We start from the raw sequence: 11,121 nt of genomic DNA on the forward strand, positions 1-11,121 counted from the left end.
TGAAAACTTTGGCTTTATGTGTTTCAGTGTCACAGCATGAACCACATTTTTATTCATTCTATCCATGTTTCATCTGTGTGAATGCATTATTGTTCCACCTGTGAGTTATTTACCTCCCACAACTGTGGTTCAAGCCGTCTGTGAAAAACAGCGTACTGTCTGGCAGGGGCGTCATGCAGTAAATATTTTTGAGGGGGCACAGTTTCACAGTGCATATGTTAATGTTCACACCAAACCAAATTGTTAGCAGTAATTATCTGCTTTGGCTTCTGTGTTTATGATCAAACCGCCCCTATCAGTAACTATCTAGAACAATAACTGAATGACACTTATTAACACTATATTGCATTTAATAGGAATATTGAACAAGAAAATATTGGCGAAAATAGTTTAAACTCAGGGGTAATGTTAGCTGGTTAGCTAGCCAGCACCGTAAGTTATGTAAAGAAAGTTCACAAACACGTAGCTACTGTTTTTACTGACACTATTAAGGTTTTTGTAGAAAATCTCCTTGTGTCCTTGTCCTGTTTTGTAGGACGCATTTCAGCGCTGCAAATTTGTTTTGATAAAACAATAAGTTAGCTACTAATAACAGCAAAGGACAATAAGCTAACAGTGATGTTAATGACTTGTAGGTTATGGTTAAAACCTCTGATGCTAAAGGCACATTAAAAAGGGAAATTCTGAAGCTCCAAGTAATTTACAAATTCATTCAAGTCATACTGTTTTATGGCGTGAGCTGAGATTGGTTATTGATACCTCACAGCAATTCTACACGACGACACGGCTCTACGAGCTCTGCGGCACTACGTAGCGCTTTCTAGCTGGAAGGTACCAAGTAGCCTAAACAGAGAGGGGGGGTCTGTGAATAGCAGGCAGAGTTAAATATGAATAAAAACCTACAGGAAAACTTTTTAAAAACATATTATGTTATTAAGATTAATTACAACACTTATTGTGAAAATTGATCTAATCCCAGATATTTGATGGAGCGTGTGCTCCCTCATGTTGAATGGGCACGACACCCCTGCTGTCTGTTTATGTCATGTGTACATGTTGTTTATACTGTGTAAACTTTTATTTCTCTGGCTTTTTACATGTGTTTCTCTCAGAAGCAGAAACAGGTAATAGAGCCCCCGCCGCACTCCTTTATTTTATGTCAGGAAGTGTGTAAAACTTTGACCCCTGCTTGAATTTACAGAGATAGTGAGGAAGGAGAGGAAACCATGTTAAACTTTGCAACATTGAGAATATTTACTTATGGATGATTATATAAACTCAAGATGTTGACAGTCTAAAATCATTTCAGTCCACTTTTAGAAATAACTGGACAATGTTTTACCCTTAGCGTGTGCATGATTTTCATCTTATCGTTTTCAATTTCTCTCCCTCTCCATTCACAGATTCTCAGAAGACTCAGCCTCAGCTCTGAGCCCCCCATCGGCTCGATCCCAGTCGCCGTCTCCGATCTCGTTATCGCAGCCATCGTTGTCCCCGTCCCCGACCCCCGCCTCCCAGTACCCCAACTGGGGACGGTCCCCATCTCCTCAACCTCCAGCTGCCCCTCAGCCTCCACGTTCACATTCCCCGCTGTCCCCAACAGGTTATTCCCCTTACCCCACCTCCCCCAAACACAGACCTGTCTACCGGACCAAAGCCCTGGAATTCCAATTCATCCCCAGTCGTGAGTCCCGTAAAGCAGAATCACACATACTCCAGCGTAGGCGAGCACCCAGCCCCCTCATCTCCCCATCAGAGAGGCCCAAGCTGGGCCCGCCGCGCCCATCGTCCCTTCCGCTCCTCCCCACAACACCCCTATACAGCGCCATCTACGACCTCCGAGGTTCAATCACCCCACCGTCACCTGGGAACCCTCTTGGAGATCCTTACTTCTCGCCCTCTCCACCTCTGTTTGCTCCTTCGGGTGCCCCACCTCCTCCAAACTCTACTTTAGTTGTTTCTCGATCACTCTCTCCGACTCACTTCCTGTCCGGGACGTCTTCTCCACCGCTTCACCCTCTCCCTCCGCCTACCTGCCTGAGCTACCCACATCTACCGCCCCCTTCCCCTACCAAGCCTTTTGCCTCCAAGCCGCTGCCCTACTGGACCAAGTACGACGTCGCAGACTGGCTAGGATACCTGAACCTGGGTGAGCACAGAGAGCGTTTCCTGGACAACGAGATCGACGGCACTCATCTGCCCTCCCTTACCAAGGACGACTATCTGGATTTGGGCGTGACTCGTGTCGGCCACCGCATGAATATAGAACGGGCCCTGAGGACTGTAATGGACAGGTACGGCTGAAAGACACAGTTGATCATTGACAGATTGAGGTAGCTGCAGTAGACAATCAGCACAGATCATCCTTATTTTTGTCCTGGCAGGACCGTATCAATTATCTGTAATATTTTAGTCTAATTTAACAAGACTTTAAGTCCTCTTGTAGTGCTTGCAGGTCAGTGATTCAAAACTAAACACAGAGCAGAGGTAGCAATATAATTGTAACAGAGCACACAGGTGCTAGCGGTGCACCACTAGTACAGTATACTAATAATATAATTACTATAAACAAATGAGACTATGTTTAATATAAGTGGTTGCCTCCATGCCACAGCGGTGTTATTTATTGTTCTACTTTTGCGATTGAGACACTATAAACTCCTTGTTGTTCCTCTCCTTCCCTTTTGTCAGTCAGAAAACACATGTTGGGAATAATTTTCCTTTCCCTCAGTTCACCATCTGTCATTATCACAAAAGTAAAGGATAGGTTTACAATTTTTCAAGTCTGCCTTATCAGAAGATCCCTTCATAATGTGCTTAAATGTAAATGATGGGGGACAAAATCCAAAGTACTTATTTTGAGCAAAAATGTATTTAGAAGTTAATCTGAAGATAATATGAGGCTTCAGATGTCTGAGTTAGTTGAATAAAGTGGATATTCTTCCACAGTTACAGTCTTTTTAGTAAAAAAAATCCCTCTTTGTGTCTCGACAGTCTTTTCCTCTTCAGCTGCAGTGGAAGGCTCGTAACAAAAAGAGGCAATTTGAGACTAAAAAGACTGTAACGTTGAAAGATATCGACTTGATTTGACTAATTTGGAGTTTGATATTAGCTTCAAATAAACAGATGGAGGGCTGTTGATTTTGGCCGCCATCACTTACATTGTAAGTGTATTATGAAGGGATCTTCTAATGGTCAGTATGAACAGGAGGAATGATTACAGCAAGGAAAACATGTCTCAATGTTTATATGGACACCTGACAGTTGTTGAAGGACAGACATGAAAAACTGTGAACCTATTCTTTAATAGGCTTTAGCTCCATTTACACTGGAAGAACAGCGCCATCTTCTTGTTTAGTGTTGTAAAGCATTCCAGTAGTTATCAGCACACACAGAAAAAGCAACATGGTTCAAATATGGTTGTTTTCAGTCATCAAGTGTGCGATGACCAGTCTTTTCTTTAGTTATAAAGCACCGTAGTTTCGTAATGAACAAATATTTTAAAAAGCACAAGAGAATAATTCACAACTGTGCTACTAGAGAACAAATCACATTCCTTATCATCTCACACAAAGCACCAAACATCACACGTGTCTTATGTTTGTTCTTCTGTCCTCAGGCTGTCCAGCAGCCCGTTCCCCATTTCTGTTCTCTCACCTCGGGAAGGACAGACTGACAGGAGGAGGGACGATGGGAGTCGGAGCTGAGGTTGCAAACACAGAGACAGAAAAAGAGAGAAAGAAAGAGAAAGAAAGAAAAGAAGGGGTTGGAGTCAATGAGGGAGGAAGACACAACTGCTGCTATCCACGGTGGATTCACACAACGAATGAGGGAGGGAGAGGAGGAGGAGGAGGAGGAGGAGGAGGAGGAGGGGGGGGGGAACAGATTTCACACAGAGCAGAGAGCGACAGAAAGAGGGAGTCGAGTCCCAAAGGGAGACGGAAAAAAAAGGGCTGACGATCCATAAAGACACCGGCTGCTGCTCCCAAGTTGCGGGCAGGCTGATTTTTTTTTTTTACACAAGTACACTCCCCACATGCACGCACGGTCACAATGATCAACAAACACCCTCTCATCTTAAAAAACACATATGAAGACACCACATTATGAGACACCATTAAAGCGCTGAAATCGAACCAAATACTTGAGAGGAACAATCAAAAAGCCAGTCAGATTGTAAAAAAAAGAATATCCAAGCAGGTTGTGTTGAGCTGGAGGAGATAAAAGTGTCTTTAATTGTACGGCCATTGTTGAAGTCTTTTACCTGGTTAAATCTGTTCAGGTCAGAGAGCGGGAACCCACCGAGAATATATATAAATATATATAGAGAGAGAGAAAGTGCAATCAATGACGACCCCTCCCCTGTGTGAGTGGACGCTAGTTTTTGTCTTGAATATCATAAGAAGGTGAATGGAGATTTATGCGTGCAGGAGTGAAACGTAGGACGACGACGACGGGCGAGTACGACAGCTTCCTTTAGAGGTGACGAGGAGGGCAGCAGACGGATAACTTCACGTCCTTGGTTGACGCCAAGGTGGCTCTCTGTGTGTCGCTGCGATTGGTCGTTGTCTTGTTTTTACCTCACCAACTGGTAGGGCTGTGTCCTCACTGCAGGTCCTGTGATCAGGATTGTACGTGTTTCTCTATAGCTCTTAATCATCTTAAGTCTTATAATGACATATATACAGACTGGTCACTGTATCACAAAATTTGTAGCAAAAATAAGTGCCCAGACCAACAACATAAAAAAAAATAATAAAAATTAAAAAAAAGAAACACACTGATACGCACACACAGGCACCCGAAGTTACTATTATACATGCCTGCATGCATACACCAACATGTAGACACACAAACATACACGCAAACACCTTACGGCGTTTGTGTTAAGAGTTTATGGGACACCTTATATATAGACACACACACTATATGTTTGGATCCAACTTATACAAACGGAGAAAGACTGTACTTTCAAACCGTTAAGACGGGGATACACGTGAAGAGAAATCTCTCCCTCCCTCCCCCGAGGATTTTATTTTACCTACGAAAGACTTCCTTCTCAGCGTCGAGGCAACTGTTGTACACCCCGTTTATTAGACCTTCTGTCCGAGGGAGACTGGAAAGGAGAGGGGGAGGGGAAGAGGAAAAACTGCCAATTTCTTGCTCTTTCCCCACCCAATCCCCCCCTGCTCCTTCCAGGAGTGTCCCCCCCCCCCCCACCCCCACCCCTCTCTCTCTCTAAATCCAGGAGGAAAAACAAGCCGCCACCCGACCGAGGGGATCAAAGAGAGAGAAACGCTTAGGCTAATATCAAGTTTTAATACTATGATTGTTCTTACAATTTTTAAACTTTAAAATGGGAATACTGGAATACTGATATTGATATGAAGAGATTTATTGTTACTATTCATCATTACTATCATCGTCCTTACTGTTATTAAAGCTTCAGAGACTTTTCACGGTTTCTGCCTTTTTGGTGGCTGAGATGTGCAGTCTGCGTATTTCTGACTGCGGTGAAGATAACGGTTATATATATAAATATATAAATATATATATGTATATGTAGGTATTTTTTTGAATTTGAAAGATGCATATTATTTAGTGCACTGTACCCTTAACATTGCTTCCATGTGACGAGAAGCACCGCAACTTAAATGTGAAGCACATTTTTAAATCACTTCCTTTTTTCCGCTCTCTTCTTCTTCTTCTTCTTCTTCTTCTTCTTCTTCTGTTGTCAGACTGTGAAGCTTTAATGGAAACTACATGTCGACCTTTTACGGCCTCAAAATATGATTTTTCCCTCACTCTTTTAATAAAGTTGTGACGTTAGCTGCCACTTTAATAATATGCAGATGCTGAGTAATGTAGCAACTGTTAACTCTGGGGATGCCCATGATGAGAGAAAATCATTTATCACTTTATTTAACCCGTATTTTCGATTCTGGAATAAAAAATAGCCACTCCCTTTCGATTAATCACATATTTCCCCTCCTTTGATGTGCTATTTTTGTCCTGAAATCCTCCGTATTTTCTCATCAGCTTTCCACATTTTTTTGACATCTCATTTTACAACCTCAGTCCTGCTTTTCTCACTGTTGCTGAGATCAAATCTAAGGGCTCTCTCATGACCTCTCTACCTTGAACAACATTTCACCTCTCCTGCTGCTTTTTTGAGTCCTCGAACACATATCAGACGTGCGTTTTTTGACATCAGGGCCTCGACGGGAAGCCCTGCTATCTATCCTCAGTCTATTTTTGCAAAAAGATGATAAATGAGTTTTCATAGATCATATCGCTCAAAGTGCACACACACACACACACATATATATATACACACACAAGCTATAAATGTGAATGAGAGAAGGTTATTAAATGGGGGGAATGGAGGTGGGGGTTGTTTCTGTAACTGCTCTGCACTGGTTGGTAAAGGAGAGATTATATTTGAATGCAAAGGAAAATAGCAATAAGGACGATGAAAATAATGGTCATCCTAATTATGGTTTAAGATGTAAAAAAAAAAAAAAAAAAGGAAAAAAAAAGTCTCAAAAGTTCTAAAGAATCTCTGTCTTCCAAATAATGTTTAACAAGAAAAAGGTACAATGTATTTATTTAACTGTTCTGCTTTCTATACAGTTTGACCCGTTCTCTAACATCCACTGTCACTGACCTGACAGTGTCAAGAGCTCAACTCGACATCATCATCATCATCATCATCATCTGCATCCTCACATTTGTACAAAGCACCTTCTGCAGTCGCTGAGATGTGCCAGTATGCTCACAGCTCATTGTTTATTACCAGCATATTATGCAATGACCCTATTTCCATTAGCAGCTGTGACTCTTCACACTCTTCCCTTCTTCAGAGGTTTTAAAAAGTGATTTTCAGCCAAAAAAAAAAAAAAAAAAGGGATTTTTTTTTTTTTCTTGTCTGAAAGGTCAACAAGTACAACGTGGCTTCCTGTCCAAACTCAATCCACAGCCAGATTCTACTTGTTTCTATCAGGTCTTTCTATTGTAAATAGGGCCAATTAATAACTTTGAATAAGACGTTGTGAAAAAAAAACATCTCTCTTGCTGATAACAATGGTTTTTCCTCGTTAAGTGACTGGTGAGAAACTGTTTTGAGATCCTTTCGTTGCTGTTCAGTGATGGAGAGCGACGGCTCATCTGCTGCTGCCGGGAGACTAATGAAGATCAAGAGGGAATCGGCCCGACTGTATAGAAAGCATTTCTTTTCCTTTAAGAGATCTTTTAAAAAAAAATGAGAATATGAACTGATGAAAGGTAACTTACAGAATATATATGTATATGTGATACGCATATACACACATTCATATAAACATATATGAATTTCAAATGTTTTAAGAGATAATAAATTGTTAGAATTATAATAAAGATACAGAAACAAAGTTGTAATTGATGGTTTCTGATTTCTTGAATGTTTAATTCGTCTGGATGCTGATGCTTGTTATATCTGACAAATGTTTCAGGTTGTTTGAATTTAAGATCAATATCGGTTGATTTACTTTATAAAATATGATATATATCACATACAGGACTATACAGTATATATTCTGCATTTCATGTAGCAACACATGAAGATTTAAACACATATTGACACAAGTTAACTGTGATACACACCCTGTTTATGGCTTTTAGGTTATTTTATTAAAACTATGTACATCTTGAGCATCACCTTCTCGCTGTTGATCAGTTTACAAGATAATTGAAGCAACTGCAACACATTTATAAAATCTTTAACTGGCTCATGTAGCAGTTACAAAGCCCATAAAAGTCTCAGCATTTATGTTACAAAATGACAGAGCTGCAACTTTTAATTGAACAGAAAATGTTCAATTTTCATCAATTCATGTCAGTTTTCAAGCTAAACTGCCCAAAATTTATGGTTCTAGCTTCTCAAATGGGACAATTTATTGTTTTATATTGTGTCACATGACAGTGAATTAAATATCTGAAGGTTTTAGGCTGTCAGACAACCTGAAGACATCACTGTAGCCATTTTTAACATTTCAGACTTAACGATTAATCGATAATGAAAGTCATCGGTTGCAGCCCTCGGACAGAGTGTCCTTATCAATTATATACTGTTGTTTATTCTACAGAAAGGTTTGAAGAGTGAAGTAACAAATCGAAAATGTTTAAGATGCAGAGTTTTATTTTATTAATCAGAGAAAATACAGTACAGGATCATTTTAATGGTAAAAAAAAAAAAAAAAATCACATTACAACAGAAACATTCAAGACTGATGTTACAATGTGGTCATCTGGTAGTTTGATGTCTGCCGGAATTACCTGAAACACAAGAGAAGAGCAGTCAGGAAACCATCAATCACAAACACATAATCATTATCCTACTAGCTTTACTGTGTTTTTTTTTTTTGTTTTTTTTTTTTTTTAGCTACTGTCTCATCAGACTCTGCCTTGTCAGGGGCAGAGCTGCACTTCTGTCACCACTGATTTTCAGAGCCCAGTGCAAAACATCACAAGAGATCAGCGTTCACACCACGCCTGCTATTAAAGGCCAAAGTCATGTAGCGTTTTATGAAACCAACCTGATTCAAGTCCGGTCTAGGTGTGACTTCTTTGAAGACCTAAAAAGACAAAAAAAATTAAAATAAATCAAGTGTTAATTTGTTGTTTTAATCCTCATTTTTGACTGATATTAGTTTCATTTTCTCCTCAGAGACTCTGGCTTGTCAGGGCCAAAGATGCACTTTTGTCTCCATAGTGATTCAGAGCCCAGTGCAAGTCATCAGGGGAGAAAACAGCTAAACTCACACACAAATCATAGTGTCTCTGAACAATTAGCAGGAAATAATGTCATCCATACTGGGCTGCAGTTGTCGATATGTTCGAGTGTAGTTTGAAACCACCACCAATAACACGAGTCTACGATTAGTCGATTAAATCATTAATTGGCAACTGATTTGATAGTTGTTTTCGTCCATTTTTAAGCCAAAATCCACATTTGCTAGTTGCAGCTTCTCAAATTTGTTTTTCTTTATTATACAGAGTAGTAGACATAATATACATATGCATGTTCCTGCTTTCTTTGTTGGTTGAGCAGGTTGCTGCCATGACAGCGTTTGTAAAATCATATGAAAACAGTGCCCTCTACCTACCTTTGTTGGACCCAACTTGATTAAAAGGAGTTCACTTGTTCTGAGACCTGAAAGGACAAAAAAAGCCATGAGTCACTGTACTTCCAAGATCATCACTTTTGACCAAGGTTAGCTCATCTTCTCCTCAGAGACTCTGGCTTGTCAGGGCCAGAGGTGCACTTTAGTCTCCATACTGACTCAGAGCCCAGTGCAAGTCATCAGGGGAGAGAGAGACACAACTAGATCTCAACAAAACAGGTTTATGATCTGTTTAAAACTCTCCTCCACTCAAAAACATGTTTTTCCTTCTTGTTCCTAGAGTTGAATGAATTATGTGCAGAGTTTGTTTTCACATTCATCTGCTGCTCAAAGTGGAAAGTTTCTCTGTGCTCACTGGAAATCTGATTTTTTTTTTTTTTAAAAAAAAGGGGTGGACCCACGAGCATGATTTGTAATGATTTGAAGCCAATTCTGGTCCAATAAATCAACTTACACAAGTGTTGTGTGGAAACTTGAAGCCTCCAGTTCACAAACACTGAGAATGAACTTTACAGTGAAGGAGGAGCCAGCAGGGAAAAATTTGAGGTGAAATATGTTTGCATATTTATAGATTCTATATTTTTTTAATGGCTGACAGACATTTTAAGCAAAAATGAACTTTTTCTGGTGGAAAAAACCATATCAGGCACGAGTTATTTAAAGTTAAGTATTTTATATACATCTTCAAAACAGATATGGAGGGTTTCTTTAAGATAATGAACCAAATGGTCACATGGAAGTTGCATTAAATCGTTACTTAAAGGAGCAGTTTATAATTTAGGGGACTTTTCAGGGGGTTGAGTAGACAAGAGCAACATAAATCTTATGTCTGAGTATTCAAAACATGTTCAACTGCTCCTTTAAGTTTTATAAAACGCACATTAATGTTTTGAAGGCCACCTGACTAGCTGTTAGCTAGCATGCTAATGCTACCTAGAAGGCCACGTGGAGCTACCGTTAGGCCCACAGAGTTACTGACCGGCTGTTTTAGCAGCTAATGTATGTTTGGACAAATGACATTAACTGGTGACTGTCTAATTTCATTCAGAAAAGTCACAATTTAATGTTATTTATTCAACAACGAGACCATATGAGTCCTATGAAGGGCAACATGCTAACAGTCGTAGCCACGTGTCTGTCTGTTGAATTCGGCTTTTAATTTAACCACCAAACCGTTAGAATTTAGGTTAAAACACCTTTTCTTTTCACAGGCAGCTGCTCGTTTCTGCTGCCGATAATTAAACCGGATTTAACGTGTAAAATAAGTCGTCACTCAATCATATAACAGAAAGGCAGCAGGTTGCAGGAGCTGCACAAACAAGTAACTAGTTCTCACTACAATACTGCCCTAATATAATATATAACATATCATATCATATCATATCATATCACAACAAGAAACGTAATATTAGTGAATTTATCTCACCATTTCCACCGGAGATACTACAGGTGAAGCGGACAGTGTCTGTCCAACAGACTGAAGACAGTGATGAAGCTGCTTCCTCGTCTTTCCATTTATTGCCGGTTGGAAGCTGGTGAACTTGTGTCTGTATTACCGCCTCCTACTGGACTGGAGTCTGCAGCAGCACATTCATATTAAAGGAAAGGTTCACCGTTTATCAAGTGTGTCTGAAAACAACAGTCAAAAGAGGTTTTCCTCGCTGTAATAATTCCTCCTGTTCATACTGGCTGTTAAAAGATCCCCTTCAAATGTGCATTTTGTGCAAAAATGTATTTAAAAGTCGATGTGAAACTTATATGAGACTTCAGCGGTCTAAGTTAGTCATATCAAGTGGATATCTGACACATTTACAGTCTTTTTAGCATCAAATTCCCTCTTTGTGTTTCCTTGTTGAGCTGCAGTGGAAGTATAGTAACAAAAAGAGGAACTTCAGCACTAAAAAGACTGTAACGTTGAAAGATTTCTACTTGATTTGACTCATTTGGACGACTGAAGCTT

At 39.9% G+C, this 11,121-nt stretch overlaps 1 protein-coding gene, 1 long non-coding RNA gene and 3 other non-coding genes across 5 annotated transcripts in view; 1 reads left to right on the plus strand and 4 right to left on the minus strand.

Annotated features, from left to right (window-relative positions):
• The window catches only part of shank1 (SH3 and multiple ankyrin repeat domains 1), a 99,459-nt gene extending 92,043 nt beyond the window's left edge, over window positions 1-7,416 (plus strand). Inside the window, 2 exon segments of the mRNA XM_044331472.1 lie at window positions 1,404-2,294; window positions 3,620-7,416. Coding sequence (XP_044187407.1) covers window positions 1,404-2,294; window positions 3,620-3,707 — 979 coding nt within the window. The 3' untranslated portion in view covers window positions 3,708-7,416.
• A 548-nt stretch (window positions 7,417-7,964) lies between these two features.
• LOC122967170 lies at window positions 7,965-10,709 on the minus strand. The gene is made up of 4 exons (XR_006398546.1): window positions 10,588-10,709; window positions 9,144-9,190; window positions 8,574-8,612; window positions 7,965-8,313 (listed from the first exon to the last, which is right to left on the minus strand). It is a non-coding gene; the product is annotated as an uncharacterized LOC122967170 (long non-coding RNA).
• LOC122967838 lies at window positions 8,424-8,513 on the minus strand. The gene has a single exon (XR_006398694.1). It is a non-coding gene; the product is annotated as a small nucleolar RNA SNORD88 (small nucleolar RNA).
• LOC122967835 lies at window positions 8,694-8,785 on the minus strand. Its single transcript, XR_006398691.1, has one exon. It is a non-coding gene; the product is annotated as a small nucleolar RNA SNORD88 (small nucleolar RNA).
• On the minus strand, window positions 9,261-9,352 carry LOC122967837. The gene has a single exon (XR_006398693.1). It is a non-coding gene; the product is annotated as a small nucleolar RNA SNORD88 (small nucleolar RNA).
• Window positions 10,710-11,121: the final 412 nt, after the last annotated feature.

The sequence above is a fragment of the Thunnus albacares genome, chromosome 17 (assembly GCF_914725855.1).
Source record: "Thunnus albacares chromosome 17, fThuAlb1.1, whole genome shotgun sequence".
In the NCBI taxonomy this organism is placed as follows: domain Eukaryota; kingdom Metazoa; phylum Chordata; class Actinopteri; order Scombriformes; family Scombridae; genus Thunnus; species Thunnus albacares.